The following is a 24,485-nucleotide window of genomic DNA, read 5'->3' on the forward strand; positions in this document are numbered from 1 at the left end:
GAAACATCTGGTGGATGATAGAATAGAAGAGTTTATTAGTTTAAGCTTACATATTCCTTCTTTTTTCTTTTTTTTTCCCCATTTTCATTGTCGTTTTTCTGTAGGTTTCACTTTGGCTATCATCTCCCACCTTTTCTGCACCAGGTGTGCCATGTTTGCAGCTAAACTTCTCACTCACATGATGGTTGCTTGTTTGGGTACTCAGGTAAGAAAAAAGGCTCAAGTTTCAAAATGTAGAGTAAGTACATGTTTGATTTCCTTTGCTTCACTTTAATGGCCATGTCTAAACAGACCTTCTTCAGTGTAAATGTTTTTGGAAAGTGTTAAGTTTCAACATATGACACTAAAATTAGTCCAGTATTCAAATCCAATTAATCCGCATATTCATATGTGTTGGGAATTCAAGTGAAATTACACACTGTCTGAAAATATGTAATGAAAACTGATGGATGATATAACAATGAGAAGACAGTCTCATGTGTGGAATGCTGTGATCAATTCTAACTTCCAAAAGTTTTCTTCTGTTTGGGCCTACAGGCTTTTCTAACTGTGACCTGTTTTTTTGTTTAAATATCCTGCATATTAAGTTTTATATTTAATTTTGATCTCTGAAGAATAATTCTTGAGAACAGTTCTATGTGATGTGTAAATAATTTTAATTACAGAGGTACAATTTGTATGGTTGTAAGTAATTGTGTCATTAATCCTCAATCCTTTAAATACATGGCTCTCCTGATCTCTTTTCCTTTTGCCGTGCAATGATTTTGAAAGTTTAGAACAAAATTTTTGCAAGAGGATTTTAGCAGGGTAACTACTTAGCTAGTGAGCTAGTTTGGATAGGAATTACAGACAGTTTGGCAGCAGCAGATGTCAGATAAAGGAAAGCGGTTTTAAGTAAGAGTGAAAAGAGGGTGTTTGACAAGGGAGAACTGAACTACTAGCTAGCTGTTCTGAACAGCTGAAAGAAAATCTTTGTGCAGTTCCTGGTTTTGTGATATGTTGGCCTGTTGTGAACTAGCTTGATCAGGTAGCCAAAATGTAACAGAAAACTCCATGTAGATGATGTAGATACAGCTGTACCCACATACAAGCATTTGGTCACTGTACATATGATTAGAAATTCACTATGTAATTGAAAATTTTGTGGGTTTGCAAACTAATGATGACTCTGTATGACAAGTATTTAAGACAGTTTTAACTAAGAACTTACTATGTAAAAATCAGCACTTAATAATTAATATTTTAAATACAAGGAAGATGTTAGTATTTTCCATTTCTAGCTACTAATCTTTAGGCACTACTAGACACTGGATTTGTAACTATTAACTCTCAAGCCACTCTAGAGAATGAAGAAGGTCGTGTTTCTCTGTGTGTTTATATTTCTATGAGGAAAAAAACCAAACCAAACCAAAAAAAACCAACAACATAAAAACCAACCGGGAAGCTTTTTCGGGTAGCTCCACTGTTTTGTACATACATACATAATTAGGTTTTGTCTAATATCTACACTGGATGTTTATAAGGTTTATAGTTTTGGGGTTCTTTTCAAATTGCTACCGGTGCACTAGTTACTCATGTCTGTAGATGGCAGTCAAATCTTTCCAGCACATTGCTCAGAAACCTGCTGTTGCAAGGCTGTGCCTGCTCTGTAGTTGCTCACAATGGTTCATTTCTCTGTCAGTGATGGGGAATGGTGATTCACAACATTCAACCTTCATTTCATTCTTGGTGTGTCCTGGGCTGCCTCCATTAATGGAGCACTTATAAAGCATTCAAGAGTGGATGTTTCACCATGTGTTTGGTGGAGCTCACTGGAAAAACAAAAAAACCTAGATATTTGTAAAAAGTTTTTTATTGCTTTCAAGCATCAGTTTGTGTAGCAATACCCTAAATGCATGAAGGAAAAAATTGCTGGGCTGAGATTTTCAGTTTTGGAGTAAATTTAGGTGACCTTTTAAGTATCAAAAAAAATTCAAGTAATACGAGAACGTACTTCAGAATGTCTCTATACTGTCATACTAGTCAATAAAATTCTTCTTTTCAGAGCTGTAAACCTAGATTACAATCTTAATAGGAACCATTGTTACAGCTAGCATGCTTTGCCTGAGAATTCCCAGACAGAATGCATGAATAAGCACTTTATATATGGCTTGTTTGTGTATACTCAGCTTGATGCAACTTGTCCACATTTCCACATTACATGCTGAGCATTATAAATGACATGAATTTATGCTGAATTCTCCATTTAGACTTTTTGTGAGTGCATGTTGAGCTGCTTTGCCTATATGCAGTAGCAAATTCTCTGGAATACTGAACATTCACAATCTGCCTACAGCAATTACTGTGTACAAATGGCCTTTTATTCTTATGGGCAGCAAAGCAAATTTAACATCTAGTGGTCAAACAAAAAAAAAAAGGCATAGGGGAAACTGTGTTTTTGTCAAACAAAAAATTAATGTTTTCTGATTCATCCTGTCCTTAAGCTTCTTGTACACTGCTGTGATGCACTTAGCACCGCCTGTCACTGCAATAACTACCAAACTGCCAAGCCAAGTTGACCCTACCACTGACTTTGATGGAAATGCATGATGAAGAATTACACTTACTCTAAAGATTTGAAAATTGTGTTATTCAGCCTGAGCAGAAATACAAACATACGTGTCAGTTACATTTCTCAAGAAGCAATAGTGCATACCATCTTCTTTTTGAAGAATCTTTATTAAAAATTATAAACTGCAGCCTTCGTAGAATTGTTGTTTTATTATTTGGACTTTTTCAGATTTTCTTTCTTTTCAGATTGTCTTTCAGACAATTCTGCCAGAAGATAAATTTTAAAGATGTGATAAAATCTCCAAGAAATGATGAAGGAGCAAGATATGAAAAATGAATGAATGAATGATCAATAATAGAGCCTTTAGCTTCTGCCATCCTATAAAAGTGAAACCTTTACAGAAATAGTGAAATGGTGCTTCTGCTGTACTGTTTTAATCTTAACTCTCCTCTTCCAAAATAAGGAAATTCTGATTTTCCCCTACACATAATCAAGCCCAAAAGAAATTGACATATATAACCTGGATAGGGGGAGCTTGCAAAGTGAGGTGCAAAATGAGGTGTCTAGCATGATTCTCTGTACCATCCACCGCAGAGGCAACTCGTGACAGTGAGTGACTGAGTGCCTTCCTCTCTCCTGGCAGTAGAGAAAAGTTTTGATTTTAATTCGGTTTTCCCTTAAGGCAAGCCTGAGCCTTTTAGTCAGCTGCTGGGATATCCTAGTTAAAGGATTGTTTCTGAAGAAGCTGGGAGATGCAGAGTTCCACTAAACACCAGGTCTGTACGAAATGTGAAACTTCATAAACACACATTCACTATATGGAATAGGAAACAACAAATATTTTTATGCATTAAAGTTAGAGCCCAGTTTCCCAAAGTGAGGTGATTTCTCTTTGAAGAAAACTAGACCTGAGATTTCCTTGCTGTAACCTGACAGCAGCAAATAATGCTGATGAGATATGAACAATGCTTACTTGTAAGATTTGAGAGGGCACACAGGAAACAGAAAATAACTGTACAGTGATCCAGAATTGGTGCACATATTAGAAATTTGATTTCCATGATAATGTGTTTTGTTCTGTTACTTCGTGATGTGAAATAGTCCAGTAAGAATTATGAGTGGTATGTAGTCTTCTTCCACCCTTGATGTCAGTATTCCTCTCTTTGGGATAATAAAGTCTAACATTTCTCATTTATAGAAGGAAAGATTCTACAGATGTCACTAAGAATGAAAAGCGGAAGAGATTTTCACTTCTGTTGGAGTATTGGAACGCACAGCTAGTTGAGACACTTGTTGGGTATGTCAGAAAGGAAAGGTGTGTCAGTAAAGTGTTCCTCTGGGTAAGCTGGTTTCACTAGTTCCCTGCATAACATCTGCATGATCACAGAAAATAAATTTTATTTACTTTGTAACAGTCATGCTGTTCCAGGGGATACGATGTATGTTCCCTAGTCCTGCTGAAAACACGGTCCCCTGTAATACAGCAGGCAGAGACTTCTGGAGTCTTGCCTGTTTTCTGTGTTACCACAAGAATTAGGACCTAATCCTTTTCTCCAGGGACTATTTTATTACTTTTCAAACTGACTTATTTATTTATTAACTAGCTGATTTCAGTAATTCCCACCAAGTCAGAGCACAGTTTGTGCAGCTTCTTTCAGAAGCAGTTTCAATCTAATCATAGGTAGAACTACTTGGGATTTTTTTTAAATAAAAGACAATTTCAGAGGGACTAGCATAAATTGAATGATTTTATAGGAAAGTAATATATTTTACAATCAATGAGGATTTGTGGGCTAATCTCTGTTACTCTAAGTTTCTGTTTTTGAGTTTGCAATATCCAGGAAGAATCAGTCAAAGCTGGAGCTAATCAGAGATATTTAGTATAAGAGATTGTTAGCTATATCAAGATTTCAATGACTTTATAAGTTGTATACATGTATGTATATATGAAGACATATTAAAGTAGATAGATAAATAGGTAGATAGACAGACACACAGACAATCAGGTGTCCTCAGGTGTTAGATAAGGTAAGGTGTGTGACATCCTTCAGAATCTGGGAGTCAAGAAATCCATACCTGGAGAAGTGGAGTACCCAATCATTAGAATATATATTAGGCACAATTAAACAGAGAGTAAGGACCGCTACCATAAAACAACAGCAGATCATTACCTGATTACCTGGATTTCTTGAGAGGAGCAGGCTACTCGTAGAACCCTTATTGCAGAATATTTCCCTTCTTTCCAGCAGAGGGAGTCAATTTGCATGTGAGTCCCATCAAGTGCCAAGTTGCCACGGCTCCAAGAGATTTGATATGATGATGCTGATACTGCAGATACTTAGAGCTAAAGCTCAGACAAAAATGAAAGGCTCTGGAAATGCTCTAAGAGTTTATCTTTGTGGTCTCAGTCTAGGGAGTGTGGAGATGTAGTAGCAGCTGAAAAACCTATATCCTATGAAGAGAGGGTAGTTGTCATGACCAGGTAAATAAGTGTAAGAAATCAATTGGAAATATTCAATTTAAATCTTATGTTACTTGTTTTCATCTGCCAGAAAAGGATTTTGGTCTTTCACTAATAATTTAGGACTATGGAAGTAATCATATATTTTTATGTTTGGTACTTGTAGGGATTTTACTTCTGTCATCCTTGTTCATTTTTCTCATGTTGAACCCCATGTAGTGTTATACACAAGCTGTTAGTTTTTTTTATAGATATCTCCTAGGGTTTGCCAAAATTCAGATATATGAGCAATGCTATAACATATGTTAGAATGCTGCTACATTACCTCACACCTCCTGTCCTCACTACAAACAGTCAAATGTTCTGTTTATCACTTTAAAGATAAGAATATGAGATTTCTATCAGCTAATGCCTTCCAGCTCTTTTTTATTATACTCTATTTTTTCCCAACATCAGAAGCAGCTGGGGACCACACACACAGAGGAACAGATAGAAACATTCCCAGGTTGCCTATTCACTGCTGTTCTTGGTGTCTTACTGTGAAGCAGGTTATACTGCTACCTCTCTCTATTTCCTGCTTCATTGTAGTTTTTCAGCTCTTTCTCCCATTTTCTGCCTCCTTTCTTCATCTGTCTTTGTTCTGTCCTCTCCTGTGTGCCATTCTGCTTTAATAAAAAAAGTAGTTATCTATTACTTCTCCTAATTAGTAAATCTCCTGTTGCTCTTTTCCCTTCTGAAGGATTTCCTTAGAGCTGCCTTGATGAGGAGTTGCTGTTACTCATAAATTCAGGCCATAGCAACAGCTGTGCTGTGTTAATATGAAGTTTCTAAAACATTCTTAATTTAGCTTATCTTTCAGAGGAAAAAATCTATAGGGTTTTATGAGAAATAGCACTTAGTTTTCCTTTACAGCTTATTAAAGTTATACTAACCATTGAATCTTTAAGTTCTGTTCTTTCTCCACCACTATCACTTCGCTTGCTTCTACATGCAGGAAAGTTTTAAGGGGGTCTTTTTTTCCTCCAGTTTTGACAGTTCACCCATGAGCTACTTCATAATTTCAAGGCAGCTAATGTTTCATACACAGTAGATTAACGAGTCCTTTTAAGGACTTAATTTGATTGTTTGTACACATGAAACCAGAGCCTGATCTTGCCAGATTCATATGGCAAGTTTAGTTTTAAATATACTGAGGCTCTGATTGTTTTTGAAAATAACTGAATATTATTTTCATAAATACCAGCTTACTAATTATTGTGGTTAGCTATGATTAAATGTTTTTTAATAATGCTTTATTTAATAATGCTTAATGGTTAAATGATTTTTGATAGTTTAGTCAGTAGGCTGTGATTGACTTTTATATGCTGGTAGGTCTGATTTTGTTCCCATGGTCATTTTTCCTCTTAGTATAGAAAGTGCCTTTTGAAATTGACATTACAGAGATTCATAAAAATTAAATAAACAGATTATAACATGACTTTTTTAACGTTTTTCTTTTTATTTTTAAGATATGTCAATCTTTTTAAAATATAATTTGAAATACACTAATATTAGTGTAGATCTGGTTAGATCCTGAAAAATTATCATGAAAACCTTAAATTAACATTAGGGATGACTTGGATTGACAGTGAATAATCAGTGAAATGATTGACCAAGAGTTTGGGGTATGTATTAGCCAGAGGGAGAAACTAGAAGTATATAACTTATATGTTCATATACCAAAAAAACCCACCCCAAATTGTGTTCAGTCATGAAAAAAGGTTTAGAAAACCATGATGCTATATTTCCAAGTTTCTATTTCAAAAAAAGTGAAAAAACCGGGAAACTTTTTTTGGGCAAAGGTAGATGAACAAATAGAAATCAACTAAGCACTAAGAAATCAATTATGCAACTAAGGCATGTGCATCATTAGAAATTAACTTCTATAGTTGAAACATTTTCTGGCAATAGTAGAATTTTATGTGGGTCTCAGAGACCAGAGATGGGAGAAAGTGTACAGGAGATAATTAACTACATTTTTTAACTTCACAGTGAAATGGGATAGGAATCTTCCCTTAGTCAATAATTGTGGATTAGCTGGCAAGAAGTAGCTTGGAAAGCACAGGAATTCAAAGTCTAAAGACTGTCTGTAAGTAAACAAACAGAATTGAGTCAAAGCACCTAGCATCTCATTTACTCAGGGATACAAAATGTCTGTTCCACTCAAAGGATAAATAATCTGATGAAAAGTGTTAGCCCTTTCCCTGGTCTCCCCCGTATTTATCCCTGGTCCTTGCAGTGTCCAGAGACTTGCGTTTTATTGTGTCTGGCAGTAGTTTTGGGCAGATACTGCTCTACTCTGTGGTGTGATAGAGAGCTGCATGTTCCAGGTAGTCCAAGCACAGGCCTTCCACCTTTGTGTAGAAGCAGGTGGGAAACAAGGGACATACAAATGTTTTCACTGTTATACAAGGTCAAGTGGCACCTCTTCACTCAAGCTTTTAGGCTTCTTGTGCTGTATGGTATACAGATTCAAAATCAGGAAAAATCAGCCTTGAAAGTAAGTTAGTAAATAATCTGTGGTTTTGAGACCAAAGAGAAAAGAAAAGATAAATAAATAATAACAGCAATAACTGAAGCTTTGCTTTGGGATAGGTGGCCTTTTATTTCTTATTGATGTGTTCCCACAGTGAAAAAAAAGTTGGGAAGAGGGGACTCAAGTAGCCATACAATATGAATACATCCCATGAAGATGTACCAGTCCTCTAAACCTAAAAGACACTTTTTTTTTGTCTTCCTACTACCTCTTTTATAGGTGTGCATGACTCAGCACAACATAAATGAGAGGCAGATAGAGAATTATATAACTGAAATATACAGCCACAGACCTGTGTGTTCTATGTAAATTCATAATTAAAATTGGCTCATAGTTACTGCAGAAGTATTTGCTACTTCACTGTTACTTCTGAAGTATTTTTAAAATATTGCAAATTGTGCTTAAGTATAATCTGTGATCAAGATACAGCAGTGTACTTACAGACTATTTTAGACAGTTACATGAGCATTTTCAAAAGGTCTTCATGGAAGATAAAAGACAGACCTCTATCAAAATCTATCTTTAATTGGGCTCTTTGGTTGTCAAAAATCCTTGCAGTCACTCACCTTTGAGCAGAGTTTTGGGTAGATGAGTGCTTAACATGTTCCTAAACCCTCATCCGAATATTTGCCAAGTCATTAACTTACAGTGGTATACAGTGTCCTATCCTTGACATGGGACAGGTTAAAACAATATCCTTATATAATCTTTATATTTCGTATAAACTTGTACCTTGCCTTTAACTTTATGCAGACTGATATTTAACCTTAATATGTTGCAGCTTATTACTAACTTCTAGCTGAGATCAGATGTGATGGCAACTAATCTTGTCAGGATAATTATTAGTCTGGGAATCTCAGCTTTCCACCTTTGAAGAAAAAAAGCTTTCAGGATATGTTTGATAGTAAATGCTAATTATTGTTAAAATATATTTTATTAACATCAGACTGATCTCTTAAAGCCTTGTGTAAATGTGGTTTCACTGGAAAAGGAATGAAATGGAAGGAAAGAGAGAAGATGAATGAAAGGATTTTCATCATGTTTAGCTTTTAACTAACTTTAAACTTTGTGTTACAAAATTCTTTACATTAGGGATCAAAGGGTCACACTTATCTTACTCTAACTTTATGAAATGTTTCTCTCTAATGTGTTCTTAGTTGTGTTTTTGTATTGGTTTAAAATGAAGATAGCTTTGGCAGCTTTAACATTTGGACTATATTCTGTCTTTGCTCTGTGCCTGTATGCTCAGCACTGCAAAAGGGTAAAATCAAAGGTGAACTTGATCTTAATTGCAATAACAGATCATTCCTGACATATAAAGCAAGTGCTGATTTTCCCCTTAGAAGCATGAGTGGAAAACTGTTCTTTTTATCACAAGTACAAAAAATAAGTCACTCCTTACAAATCCAGTAATAGATGCAGACTGAGTCTGTGTCTGAGCTTGGCTGGCTCTGGCTGGAAGCAGAAGTCATGAATGTGACACCAAATTCTCATTCTCTTGTTGCCTGGAAGATTTTCCTTCAGATTTATAATGAACTCTTACTAAGTTCAGTCTGGTTTAGACATCCAGAAAGTATGCATTGCAGAATAATAAAATGTGATGAGATGTCTCTGAAGATAGCTGTTCACAGGTTTTTATTCTGAAGTCCTGCTGGTGTGTGACACTCATCCATACACACAGAGCTGGCAGCTTTCACTCAATAGTATATTTCACAACATTTGCTGAAGCTTTAGGTCTTTCAGGTTTAATTTTTATTTTTTATTTTTATATTTAGAGCTTTCACAGCATATCAGTTTTCCAATATAACCTTTCTGCCCAAAGACATGTATCACCCTATGCTCCAGCTTTCAGAACAGTATTATTGGCAAGTGTCCTTATGAAGCTTCACCCCAAGAAAAAGCATCTTCAAAAGATCCTTTGTCTGAAATGCTGAGATGCACAGGTGTTGTTAGTGAGTTTGACAAATGTCAGATTCCAGTAGACGGAGCACTTTATTTTTCTAACGTCTTGAATTACTGACTTGTAATCTTCAAAATGTTACAATATTCTACAGGATTCTGCTAACATTTAGCTCTGTATAACATAACAGTTGTTCCTACTGCCTAATTAGTATAGCTCTACAAAACTGGAAACATTTTTTTAAAGCAAAACCAAATAAATGTATTTGTTTCTCAGTTGTACCTTGCCCACTTAGTTCAGAGTTGTATATGGGTTCCTCACTTGTGACTTTACTAGTTTATAAAGTGTTGCACTATTTGTGTTGTTTACAGTATGCTAGACATTATAAATAGAAATTTGAAGAAAGGAACTAACTGGAGGAATTTTTAGTATAAAGAATCCCCTTTCCCATTTGCTCCAGCAGATTACTTTCCTGACTGAACTTTGCACTGAACGTTGTATCACATTACCCTTTCAAACTATTCAAAGTTATTGGGGGCTGTTGATTGAGATACAGACACATTGAGATATGACTCCAGCTTTGGAAGTAAGTCAGTGATGAAAATGTGTTGTAGCTTCACTTGGTTTATTTCATAGTCCTGCACAAGAATCACCCACAAGAAGTTGTAGCAATGATCTCCTAACATGCTACATAATCCTAGGCAGGTCTGTTGCTTAGAAAATCGGATATACCACTACAGAATTTTAGTCAAACACTGAGAGGACACCAGACTACTAAAAAAAAAAAAATGCTTTGTAAGACTTCATTTGTACTATCCTGATTTTGAGCTGCTGTACAGGTAAAGAATTTAAGTATTTGTAGCTATTACAGCTAGCTTTCAACCATGGTAAAATATTATGCTTTCAAAACATCAGATGAATTTACTGCATTTATTTAAGGGGAGAGAAACACAGTTTTTGAATGGTATTGAAGTTCTAGTGAACAAAATAAATGGATAGATTCCTTGTAATTTAATTTTCAGCATTTTTGGTCTGGAGCAAATGTAGTTGGGATGTTATCTAAACTCAGATTTGTCATTCTGCTTCCTAATACTCTTTTATGCCCACTTGTCAACACTTTCTCCTAAGTGCTGTACCTTATTTTCCTCAAATAAAAGAAACAAATTCATGAGGTTAAGAATGTGTTCTTGTTTGATAACTACCAAATAGTGTGCGTTAAATAGTCTAGTAAATTATGAGCTGCCATTTATTCATTGATCAAGTGGGTTTTCCTAAGTTGGAATGAAGTAGATGGATTAATTATGGTACATTTCCCAAAATAAGTTATTTTGGTCACATTATTGAACATAATTTTTGATATGGCTAATGTCTTCTAACTAAAATTTGCAAAGCTTTGTGTAGTAACATTCTATGATAGACAGAACTATTCAGGGAAGTCGTGTGACTGTTAAATTAGAAACATTAGAAATTAATCTGAGACTATAAGTTTTCTTTTTCCCTTCCTTTCCCAGCAAGACTTCCCTGCACATCAGGTGGAAATCTAGAGACTCAAAAATTTTTCTTGTAATTTGCTTTTAGGCTCAGCTCAGCTTTGTGGTCAGTTCAATAGCATGATGGCCCTCTCTTTGTCTATCACAACCCATCAGGCTAACAGCAGTTGCTATACTGTCAGAAGATACAGAATTTCTAAAAATAATTGTGATTTTTCAGCAAGTGTAGAAGTCCGGTAATAATATGAAAAAGTTCTTCAGAATCTATTTTGTAATTTGAAAAAGAAAAAAAGAACATGTCCTCTGTATTCATAGCTGACTTTCATTTCCTCAGGGTACTAAGGTTTTTTCCTCAATAAACCTGAAGAAAGAATCAGGTATTTGTTTATCTTAGAGGTTTGGAGGTAGGTGTTTTATGTTTCCTTTCTTTTTTTTCAGACTTTGTTGTTGGAATGGGTCATCATAGCACTTAGTGAGTCTCAATTCACTTTGAGAATGGGAAGCTAGTTGTCCTGTATGATAAGATTGTCATAAATATTTCCCTTGTCTTTATTTGTTGCTCACATTTTCACATTTCTGTATAAAATCATGGAAGTTGTAACTCCATGTTTCTTGTAAGTAGACTGCTTCTCTTTCTGTGCATTCGGTGGTGGTTATTCTAAAAAAAAATAAATAATTAGTCAATCAGAAATCTCCTTTTCTCATGTTTTTTTGGTCCAGTGCTAACTTTTGATGTGATGTATGGAGAAATATGAACATAGAGTGCCCAAATACAGCTGATAGTAGAGTAGGTCTGCATCAGGGTAGAAATTAACTGGTCATTAATAGCCAAATCGCAGTACAGAATAAAAAAGAATAGTTAGGATGAGAGGACCTCTAGAGGTCATGTAGTCCAGCTCCTTGATCAATGGTCTCCATTCAAATGAGAGAATACAGAGAGAGCTGTTTAGATTTCATTCTGATCAGCCATTCATATGCTAGGAAGTGGCTTATTTCTTGCCATTCTAGTATTTCTGGGTGGAATTGAAATTCAGAATGGGATTTGGAGAATTTTTTATTGAGATTGAGCTCAGATTGTTTCAAATTATAAATCAAAGTCTTCTAGTTGAAGTGGATCATAATTAAGCAACAATTTAGACTATTTAGAGCAACAAAATGCTCTAAATAGTCTAAATTATTCCAGCTAGCAGGTATTTTTCAAAATGTCACATGTAGTGATAACACTTGGAGATGTGATTAAAGATAATTCTTACAGTTTAGCTCTGCAGATCATATTGTTGGCTCCTGAATATTAGAAAGCAATTTTATTTGGTTGATTTCAGTGGTTATATGGAAGGTATTTTATTGTATGGGCTATAATTCTGGGTGATGTCTTCACTTTGCTTTCAGAGTTATGTTAAGTTTATGTAACATATTAGTTATGTAAAACTTATGTTTTAGGGAATATAAAATCTTAGAGTTACCAGATACTTCTACTAATTAACTAAATTAATTTAACTAAATTAAATTTACTTTCACTAATTAACTTTAAAACATTATTTTCCAAACTGTTTACAAACAGTTCTTTCACAGTCTAATAAAATACCCAGATTAATTCTGTGGCTGCATGTGTATCTGAGATTAAAATGCTGAAATGTTGTGCTAGCGTTTTTTCTTGCAAATCAAGTTTGGCTAAGGCAAGACTACTGTATGTCTCTCACAGAATCCTTTAGAAGCCTAATCTCTACCTCCATTTAATTATCCAATCTGTTTCTCTATCTCGTGGCCTCTATTAATGTGATCACTTGTTCCTCTCAAATTTAACTTTGATTTGGACTATGGTCAGGTTAATTTCTGCAAATGAAATCCCATATCATATGAAATGAAGATATAGTTGATATTTAGGCGGCTCAGTTATCATCCTTTTATTAACCCTATTATGATCAGAATATTTCTTTATTTTTCCTAGAAAAGTGACGAAAAGCAATGCAGTGTGGTACAGTAAAAATACTCCTTTTGTTCCTTAAAAATAATCAAAAAGCAAACAATCTAAAATGAATTATTGTATGCTTTATAAATTGTGTTGAAGTTAGTAATAGGATCAAAAATAACATCAGAAAACACTTCTGCTAAATCAAACTGTGTATAGTTCTACATATATAGCTAGTATACTAGCTATGTGCTGCTGAAGTTGTAGAGTCACCTCTCTATGCAGATACTTTGACAATAATTGCTCAAAGGGAATGAAGACAACAAGTCCTTATGCAGATCTTTGTTATAAAAAACTACAAAAGTCAGCATGGTTACTAATAAATAAAATATGACTCGAGAATAATATTCATTTTTGCATAATAGGGCACAGATTTAGTCTATATCCTTCCTAGTATTTTACTAACGAAGTTGTACAGTGACCTATGTTAGCATAGGCTCTGTCCTTTCTGGGTGTTTTGATTGGACAGAGATGGAGCTGCATGAGTGTTTGTCAGGAGCTTTAGCTTTTCTGCAACTGTTCTAGTTGTAAGGGCTCCACAAGAGCGATCTTCAGTTCTGTGACCCTGACCTCCCTCTGCTCCCTTCCTGCAGTAGGAAAGTCTTTCCTCACCATGACAGCAGCTGAGTTAGACTCCTGCTTTGAATAGTTTCGTGAGGGAAGCTATCCCTTTTCCTTGTCTACAGTGAGATTATGTTTGCCACAGTGAATTTAACTTTCCTAAAGGGAATTTCACCACTTCTCTTTAGTGGTGTCTTCATCCTGCTGGTATCAAAACAAAGCAAAACCCAATCAGCTTTTCAAGTGCTAAAGCATATTGGCAAAAATGAGCAGTAGTCACAAAGTTGTCCAAGAATAACAAATATTTCTTTTTTCTTTTCATAGAAATTAAGGGAATTAATGTAGCTTCTAAAATGTTATAGGGAGAAATATATAATTTTTATCTAGACATCTAAAGATGGTGTATCTTGGATCAGAAATTTAAATTTTATATACTAAATTACAGGATAAATCATCAACATTCAAATTACATATAAGAAACTTCTTTTGTAAAAAGGTTAGTTACTTGGCCAGAACAAAATTACTGGATTAGGTAATGAGGTTAATACATTTCTTCAGCTGTACAGATTTTTGTCATTAAATTATCATTCAATTTTTTGAGAAATGACAGTTTAGAAATCTGTAGAATTTAGCATTTCTTTCAAAAGCATTGGTGTGGATTTCTTTCAAGAATTGCATGTATCTGAAAATAGGAAAGAAATTCCTTTCCCTTGACTGAATAAAATAAAAGAAAAATTTGTTTTGGTTGGTTTTGATATTCATCAATTCCTCTAAGCGGCATCATGGTGTCTAAATTGTGACTTTTTTTAAACAGTTAGAAGGTGAATTGTAAATTATATTCATTGATAGCAAACTGTATGAAACTACATTTGATAAACTATTTAGGTCATATGAGAAAGTTATTACATGTGCTAAAAACTTATTGTAGATTTTGTCTTTGGGTTGATAATTGCTGTGAAATTCCATATAATACCATTTTGCTTGAGTCAGTTGGCCAAATTGCAGTAATTTCCAAGAAAAGCACAATAGTAATTTTATATGACTACCTGATCTAATCATAGGTCGATGAATATGTTGTATTTTTTCTTACAGAATAGAAATCAAGTGGTTAGGCTGCAGTTTCTGTGGTCTCACTCATTATTTCTGGCTTATTTATGTTTAGAAAGTAATAACAACTAAGAATAAGACACTATTCAGTAACTCATATTGCCGGAAATAATGACAGTGCTAAATAGATCTGCTTTTTGTAAAAAGGTCCAATTACTCCATTATTAATGACATTATTTAAGTACTCATTAAATGTGACATTATTTAATGGGTTCATGTTAGTTTAAAACCTTCATTAAAGGATTGCTGTGGGGAGCTTTATAATCTTGTATTTTTCCATCCCTCCAGTGTTATATTTCCTACTGTCGCTATAAATTTGGGAACCTTTTCATTTGAACAGTGAATGTGTAATCTCAGGTCGTTGATGAAGGTTAAGATTAGGTAGATTTTAGATGATAAAAGAAACTGGAAACAATTAAGCTTCATCAGTTTCCATTTTCCTCTTTGAAATTATTATGTGATGTCACTGTGATGTTTATTTGTTTTGTGGGCCTTAATATGGCAATTTGCTGTCTTGATAAGGGTGTCCCATTAAATACTACTGAGGTTCACAAGTAAAAAGTGACAGAATACCATCCAAATGTTAGAAACAGGGCAACCAGCAAATTCTGCACTTAATAGTGAATGCATCTTCTGCACTTTGTAGTTAGAGAAGGAAGCATACACATACATTTGGCATTGCTGTTATTCCCTTATTTTGAAGAACCGTTATTTTAATATCCTAGGATGGTAGGGGGAAAAAAGTCATTCATATCTAAAGCTGTTTTCTGTTGTAATTTTTTGTAGCAAGTATTCTAATAATATCTAAAGTTAAATTGGTAATGAAAATAATACCAAAATATTTCTTCCAAAGCTTAGAAATATTACCCTCTGATAATTTTTATTTTAAATTAAGAAGTATTTTTCATCTGACTAAAGTTTTTTTATGTTTTGGAAGAGAGAGTTTACCTACAGTCAATAGTCAATTTCTGTCTCTTTTCCACTTACTGTAAGTTACTTTTCAAGTATTCTCATTTATTTAATGAGGCCTGCTTAGGAATAAGTATCTCAAAATATCAGAATCTAGTTCTAGAATTTGTTTCAGAACTGAAGTACTGATTTTAGTACACTGATGTTGGATGGATCTTGTATTAAGGATACTTTGAAGATCTTCTGTGCATTGTCATTTCTCAGGGATCACCATGTCAGTGAAAAATAAAGCATTGAAGTATAAAGCATGTAAAACTTTCCACATTTTAAAAATGTGTCTAAACTGTACCAGACTAAAAACTAACCTCTCTTTGTGTATACACATAGATATACATACATAAATTCATGTGGAGATTTACATAGATATATTATACATAGACTTAGGAACTATTATAGAGAAAAGAGAGAGCAAAAGATAGAGACTAGGTAGACAGAATGTGTGCATACTTAAATAGATATTTTATTTTATCTTTTTTTTAAATACTTTTTCCAAATGTGGAGATCTGTTGATGGTGCCTCTCTTCTACTCTCCTGCTCTTAACGCTAATTTCTTCTTGATATCTTGCCTGTTCAGGTTACTACTTAGAATTTTTGTAAAGCCAGCTGTTCTTTAAGCATTTCAGGTGTGTTCCATTATGGATTTATATTGAAGAAATGTCCCCTTCTCTCACATGTGATTGCGCATCCCATCGTTAATCTAGTGATTTAGCTTCTTGTAAGCCTCCCAGATTCATGAGGCATTTCCTCTGAATTCTCCTAGTGTGACTCAGAGGCCAGAATATCCCTATTACTAACCTTTGCCAGGCAAAATTCATTTCATAAGCAGAGACCATTATGTTTTCTCCACAGTAGCTAGTGGAATTTTCATTGTTTTCTTTTCTTCAGTCTTTACCAGCTACAGCTTAACCTATACTACTTTTGTTCTCATTATAGCAATCTCTCCACCCCCTCCTGTTTCCCACCTTTCTTAATACTGGAATACTGTATTTGTTTGATTTCTTTCCTTCATCCTTCAGCAGTCTCTCCATCTAAGCCCATTCTAATACTTCATTGATCATTACCATCCATGTGATTTGACCCTTTGCAGCTTTCTCAAAAAATCTTTCTCCTTCTGATATGTCCCTGCAACTCCTGTTATTCCCCACACTAATCTCAACATAAACTTTTTGCAACTTAGCTAAGACTCTGCCAGCTCCTTTTTGTTTAAATGGTAGCCCTTTTAAAGTCTTTAAATTACTGTCACCTTTGTTACTGGACACTGTAACAACATTCCTTCATTCTGTGGGACTCAGTTACAAATGCCTTCACTGTGGTGATGAACATGAGAAATTCATCTTATCCATTCCCAGGCAATTTACTGAAGGATGCCATTCAAGTCCAAACCCAGCTTTTGTCTTGTGGTAAACAAGTCCTCTTTGACTTGTCTCATTGGTCTACAATAATTGTGCATATGAATGGGGCATACACAGTTCAGACATGATTTAAATACCTAATAAACTGATCAGTGAACATTAGAATGGCATGTGGTTTAAGCTGATATACTGCAGGCAGTAGCAATAGGGTAGGAGTTTGTTGTTTGAGACCTGAAGGGCAATCAGACTTGGAAATCTGAAAATAGTAAACAGTAGGAGCTTGGAGGGAGATGGTCAATCAGTCATCTTTTTCCTAAATCTTCTACATTCAAGTGGGTTTTTTTTCAGAACTTTTTTTTTCCTCTTAACTAACACATTTGTTGTAGGAAAACACGAGGGAATGAGTAAGTTTTAACAGAAGTATTACAACTTTCAGTTCTTTTTTACAAGCTGTGAAGTTAAACACCAGAAGAGCTGTAAAATTTCTTGGACATTTTGATATGTAATACTTATAATTAAGCATAATATAATAAATACTGTGTTTTCTCTTAATTTATTAACCTGCTTGGTTTTTATTATGAATCATGTAGAAGTTCTAAAAATTTAAACATGCTGATTTTGCTCATTCAGCTCTTTGTTTAGCCATTTATATCATCTTGGTGACTTAAATAATATCATTGTCTGTTGTTCAGTATGTCTATGTTTTAAAAGATTTTTTTAACCAACTGCATAAACACATAAGCCTTAGGAGGCTTATGGGACAAATAATATATGTAATCTAAGCCTAGGACTCTAGATAAGGTATATCCATAGTCACTAGCATATGAGGAAATTGTGAGAGCTTTTTTTGTGAGAATTTTTTTAACCAATGTCCGTATTGGTTAAGATAACACAGATCTTACAGGGATATTAGAAGCAGGTAAACCTGGAAGAAAAGCTTGTACAGCAATGTGACATGCTTGCTGAGGTACCAAAATGTATGAGAGATACAAGAGTTTTTGTTGTGCATGAAAAGTTGTGCTGTGGATCTATCTTAAGGAGGAACCTACAGACATAATTTTTAAATACTTAATCTTTCTTTCTCATATTGGATTCAAACTTTTTCAATTTTTTTCATTCAGCATATACTGCTGAGATATGGTGATCTGATTTTGACTTGTTTTTTTTCTTAAACTTCTAGCATATATGTCGCAGACATATGACAAGAACAAAAAAATCTACCTGGCTCCTAAGCTACACCCCCCACCCAGAAACCCCCCCCCCCAAAAAAAACAAAACAAAAGAAAACAAAAAACCCCACCAAAAACAAACCAAAAAAAAACCCCAACCAAACAGACAAAAATAAAAAAACTGAAACACAAAAAACCAAAGTAACCACAAAAAACCAACCCCAAGGTGTGCCAGGTTCTGTAAATGAGAGATAATAAGGTTCAGTGTGTGTGTGCCAATGTCTGTAAACAAAAGCTGCCCCACCTTAAACCTCAAGCACTCTTCACCTGCCAACATCACTAGGATTTAGCATACCAGGTCCTGTGTATTCAAAGTGTTGCCACAGGAGCTAATATCTCAGCAATGTTTGCCAGAGACAGACAGAATCTGCCAGTTTTCAACTTGTCTTCCTTTCCATTCCAGGTATTACAATTGTAAAAGGACTTTGTCAACAGTGCTGCATTCCCTGGCTTTATCAAACAAACTCTGACTTTAAGGGAGGTGCAGCAGTAAACATGCTAATGTCCCAGTGCTGCTATTGAAACTGCTGCCTGTTTGATTTTTCTTTCCTCTTCCCCACGTACCTATCAATAAGCAGGTTCATTTTTATAACTGGCATTTTTTGCAGGCAAAGATTTGTGAGTGTTTACTGTCATAAATAGCCAATTCCCCAAGAGTGAAACTTTAATGTGGAGTTACAGTTCCATGTAAATTACACACCCTAATGTGAGATGTTTTGGCATGCCCTGTTCTGAGTATGAATAAAAATGGTTCATTTAATCTTGGAACCTGACTACCAGGCTATAGGCTACTCTGGGTGGGAGGCTCTCTCCACGTCACCTTTTGATGCTATGCCAGTTTGAAACAATGATAGCAAAATTCCTTAGGTCAAAGTGAGGGAGAAAGAGGGAGCATGACTGCAACTAAATGCATTGGGCACCTGTTTAGAAGAGGGGAGATCCCAGTTCTGATTTCTGCTCGAAAGACTGCATGAAAGCCTTATAATAAAGAGTTATTGGAGTTCAGAAATGTGCGTCTGCCCCTCAGACTAATCCACACATTGAAGAGGGTGTGGAAGGGAAACCTTTCTGGTTCCTAATTGGATCCTGCAACCACTGACCAGTTATATTAAAGGTCATTGCTACCATTGGAAAATGTGTGGGGTTTTAAGAAATAAGTCTTCTGCCAAGTACAGAAGAAATAGTCCATTTGTGAGCCCTAATCAATTCCTGAATATATTATATAGATTCATGGAATCATAGCGCATTAAGGTTTGGAAGGGACCTTAAAAATCACGTAGTACCAATCCTCACTGCCATGGGCAGGGACACCTCCCCCTAGATCAGTTTACACAAGGCCTTATCCAAGCTGGCCTTGAACACTTCCATATTTGTGGCATCTGCAACCTCCCTGGGCAACCTGTTCCAGTACCTCACAATCCTCACAGTGAAAAGCTTCTTCCTAATGTGTAACCTAAATTTCCCCTCTTTCAGTTTGTACCTGTTATTCCTTGTCCTTTCACTACAGTTCCTGGTAGAGTCCCCCTCCAGATTTCCAGTAGGCTCCCTTCAGTTACTGGAAGGTTGCTAGGAGGTCTCTATACAACCTTCTCTTTTCCAGGCTGAACAGCAACAACTTTCTCAACCTGTCTTCCTAGGGGAGATGCTCCAGTCCTCTTAACAACTTCCTGGCCCTCCTCTGGACTTGCTCCAACACTTGCACGTGCTCCTTCTGTTGGGACACCAGAGCAGCACACAGCACTCCAGGTGGGGTCCCACAAGAGCAGAGCAGAGGGCAGGATCACCTCCTTCGCCCTGCTGGCCGCGCTCCTTTGGATGCTCCTTTGGATCCCAGAGTGCGTTTGGCTCGCTGGGCTGTGAGCTCACGCTGCCGGCTCCTGTTGAGTTTTTCTCCAGCCAGCACACCAAGTCTTTCTCCTCAGGGCTGCCCTCAGTCACTGCTCTGCCCAAACTGGGGGTGTGTTTGGGATTGCCATGACCCAAGTGCAGGACCTTGCACTTTGCTTTGTTGAACTCCATGAGGTTTGCATGGACCCACTTCTCACGCATGGCAAGGTCCCTCTGGATGGCATTGCTTCCCTCCAGTGTGTGCAACACACAGCTTGATGTCACCAGAAAACTTTCTGAGGCAGCACTCAATATCACTGTCCCTGTGACCAGCAAAGTCGATGAACAGTGTCAGCTCTGGTACCAACCCTACTACAGACCTCTGAAGAACAATGCTTGTCACTGGTCTCTATGTGGACAATGAGTCATTGACCACAACTCCATGCGGCAATCCAGTTCTTCATCCACTCAGTGGTCCATCCACCAAATCCCTGTATCTTCAATGTAAAGACAGGGATTTCATGTGGAACAGTGTGAAATGCTTTACATAAGTCCAGGTAGACAATGTCAGTTGCTCTGCCCATCCATCGACACTGTAGCACATCACAGAAGGTCACCAATATTGACCTTTGTAAATCCATGATGGCTGTTTCCAACAACCGCTTTGTTTTCCATGTGCCTTAGCATGGTTCCTGTGAGAATCAGCTGGTCTCTACTTCACCAATTCTTGTGCTTTCCCATTTTTAAAAATGAGGGTTAGATTTCCCTTTTTCCAGTCATTGGGAACTTCACCTGGCTGCTACAATTTAAAAAAACTACGGGTAGTGGCTTAGCAACTTAGTCTACTAACTACTTCAGGACACACCTTATAATACCTGATAATATCAACACCTTCCTAAAGCTCTGAGCTGCAAGCCTAACTTCTGATAAGAGATGAGTTCTTATGGAGGTCTCTTCTTTCCATGTTTCCTGTTGATAGAGAATATGCTATTCTGTGCTGGTCTGTGCTCAAAATCCCAGGGGCTGTGAAGTATGTCCCTGGGAGACCGTGGCAGTGAATGGGACCAAGACCCACTGCAGCATGGCCTGGTATGCACCAACGTGTGTTCTTTTTTCCTGATTGTCCACTTTGGAGAACCATTTGTAGCATGTCTGTTTGGAGCTGTCTCCCCAACAGAGAGGTTAGACTACTATTTCAAAGTAGGGACCCAGCACATCCAGGCAGCTACAGTTTAGTCAGCAATAGTTGACTACATAGCTAGTTATACATAACTAAATACAGTTTAGTTAACAATCTCAGTTAATTTGCAGTGGGGCTTTTAGTTTCTTGTAGAAATAATTAAGTCTACCCTTTGGCAAAATTCAGGTATAGTCAAGACTCCTCAACTCCCTCGTCCAAACAGTATCAAGCTGTTAAAAAAATTTGCTTCATGCACAGAAATACCTGTGTTCATGCATTTCAGTAGCTATTTTTTTATATTATGAGAGCAGAAGCAACTTCATCCCTTAAACCCCAGTAATTAAGCTCTAGAAAGTGTTAAATAATTTAAAGTAAAATTAATTTTCCTAGAATTAACTGTCAAGGTTTCATGCTCAGCTTAAAAGATCATGAATCATCCCCTTACCCCAGATTGTGACCTAAATCAGTGGCATTTTTTTGATAGAACAAAAAAATCCTAGATATGCACATAATTCAATTCAGTATGTGTGTAGCAGTTTAATCTTTTGAGGCCACCACATAGGTTTGTAAGTGATAAATTAATATTAAAGTATCAAAAATAAGAGAAACATTATGCTATAAAATCAAGCAACTTATGAAAATGAAAACAAGTTGCTTAACTTTCTCTGCTAAACATGTACTTTGAAAATAAATTAAGTTACTGAAAAATTAATTTCATGGACTAAAAAAAAGGGAGTACTGTTTCTGATCGGTTTCTGATTGAATTGAGTAAAAATTAAGAGGATTATTTGCGACGGAAAAGACATGTACGATCAAGTCCTGCCATTACCCAGCACTGTCAAGTCCACCACTAAACCATGTCCCCAGATATCATAACTAAATGCCTTGTAAATATGCCCAATAAGTACCCCCACTCCACCACATCCCTGTGCAGCTGTTCCAGGGCTTGACAACACTTTCAGTGAAGAAATTGTTCCTAATATCCAATGTAAACCTCCCCTGGCACAATTTGAGGACATTTTCTCTTGTCTCGTGACTTACTACTTGGAAGAAGAGACCAACACCCACCTGGTTGCAAGCTCCTTTCAGGCATCTGTAGAGAGTGACAAGTTCCCATCTGGTCATTCTTTTCTCTAAGCCAAGCCCCACCAGCTCCCTCAGCTGTTCCTCGTCAGACTTGTGCTTCGATCCCTTCAGCAGCTCCATTTCTCTTCTCTGGACTCACTCCAGCACCTCAATGTCTTTCTTGTAGTGAAGAACCCAGGATTCAAGGTTTGGCCTCACCAGTCCTGAGTAAAAAGTCACTGTCCCAGTTCTGCTGGCCACACTATTACTGATCTGAGTCAGAATTCCATTTGCCTTCTTGGCCACGTGCACACATCTCCCTCAGGTTTAGGAGATCTATCTATGCCTATCTACTGGGCAGCTTTAGCTCTAAAAAAGCTCTAAAAAAACCTTAAGCTTTAGTTTTAGCCTGTAGCTCTGCATGAGGTTGTTGTGGCCAAAGTGAAGGACCTGGCACTTGGTCTTAAATCTCAAGCCATTGATGTTGGCCAATCAACCCAGCCTGTCCAGGTCCCTCTTCAGAGCTTTCCTGCCCTCTAGCAGATCAACAGTCCCATACAAATGGTGTCATTTGCAAACTGTCTGAGGGTGCATTTGATCCCCTCGTCCAGATTATTGATAAAGGCATTAAAGACAATTGGTCCCAGTACTGAGCCCTTGGGAACACCACTTGTGACCAGGTGATGACTACAAGAAACTCCATTTGCCATTACACTTTGGGCCTTGCCATCCAGGCAATGTTTCAGTCAGTGAACAAGACACTGGTTTCCTTAGCTTCAGTTCCACAGCTGTCTCTCCCAGAACTTGTGCTTTCATCCAGATTTCCTCTTCTGCCTCTATAGAGAGCATCTTTCCACACAATATTCTTGTACTCTGTTTTCCCTAAGACCTCTTTTTTTATATTGCCAGTTTACTTAGCATGAGTCCTGTGTGTTCACCATGTAATGGGTATACCATGGATCAAAGGCAAACATTTTACTATGGTCCTGGCTTGAAAATAACCTAGTATTAATATATTATAAAAAAAAATCTAATAAGTAAACCAAGCAGATGTTCCTTTATTCATTATGACAGGAATTTTTGCTGTTGGCAGGAAGAGAGAATGTTCCTGAAGGAAACTGTTAGCAAAAATTAAATATAAATACTTGGAATTGCAACCTCAGAGTGTCCAAAAAATCATTTGCAGATACCCTCCTAAAGTTTCTGCTTCTGATAACCAGAATAGTTCCTGGGTCTTTGATTTGACAAAATTAATATTGTTTCTCTCCTGCTATGTGCCAGAAAAGCACATATTCAATTTTTGTTTTTATTTTATTGTTGTAATACTGCTGCTTGGGCACAGTCCATTTAAATCCCTTGAGTACCAGTGGCAATGTAGCTCTAAAAATGTTGTGTAAAACTGCAAATGAACTGAATTGTGATGTGACTAGCTTAAGTTTAAAGTATTATTTAATTATGTCAAGAAAAGAGTCTGAACTATAGTTAAAGTTTGAAAGAGTTCTTTAGAGCTGAGGGTCGCTCACTGGAACCTCACAGTTGTGAGTTTCATTGTTTCTCCCTTGGACTACATTTCTACTGTAAAATATCAGAAGTTGTTTTTAGCTTAAGAATTTGTTTAAGGAAATTTTTTTTCCAGTTTTCATACAACTGACATGTACAGCTGAAGTGTCTCTCCTTTGAGGTTTAGCTGTTCTACTCTGCATAGAATGTTTAGCAGCTCATTTTTGGTATATTAACCTTAGATACATTAGTGCTATTTACTGAGAAAGAGCAAGATGTTTGTACATTTGACTACCTTGTCCTAGCTGAACATCTACTAGGTTATTAAATGTTCCACAGGTGGAATTCACTTATCTTTGAATAGATTTTATTTTCTTGCCATCTGTGGTTTAAGTTCATTTCAGCAAACAAGAATGGAAAATTCCTGCATGTGGAATTTTCCAGAAGGAGGGATTACGATTGTTAGCACTCTTTTTCTCCAATCAGAAATAGCAAATTGAATCAATTTTTGAGGATTAGGTGTGATAATATTGGTGACTGTGATAAACACAAGTGCTAAAACTGTTAACAGCAGTATGTTTCACCTTATTTTTCTCTAATGAGAAAAGCCTGATCTTTCTATGAAGGTGCACTTCTTCATTACAAAGGAGATAAGTTGTGATGTTGATATTTTAGAGTTGTGAGCACAATTTTAAGTATCCAACATGTAAAGTAATTTGCTGTGTTTGATTTCTGGGTTATGTGCCTCA

At 36.3% G+C, this 24,485-nt stretch overlaps 1 protein-coding gene across 1 annotated transcript in view; it reads left to right on the forward strand.

Annotated features, from left to right (window-relative positions):
* The window catches only part of ADGRV1 (adhesion G protein-coupled receptor V1), a 254,889-nt gene that overhangs the window by 116,582 nt on the left and 113,822 nt on the right, over positions 1 to 24,485 (forward strand). Inside the window, exon 83 of the mRNA XM_088054108.1 lies at positions 105 to 205. Within this exon, the coding sequence (XP_087910234.1) occupies positions 105 to 205 (101 nt within the window). The remainder of the gene's footprint in view (positions 1 to 104; positions 206 to 24,485) is intronic.

Source organism: Pseudopodoces humilis, chromosome 4, assembly GCF_049639895.1.
Source record: "Pseudopodoces humilis isolate 2021_Gansu_Grassland_sample_001 chromosome 4, ASM4963989v1, whole genome shotgun sequence".
Classification (NCBI taxonomy): domain Eukaryota; kingdom Metazoa; phylum Chordata; class Aves; order Passeriformes; family Paridae; genus Pseudopodoces; species Pseudopodoces humilis.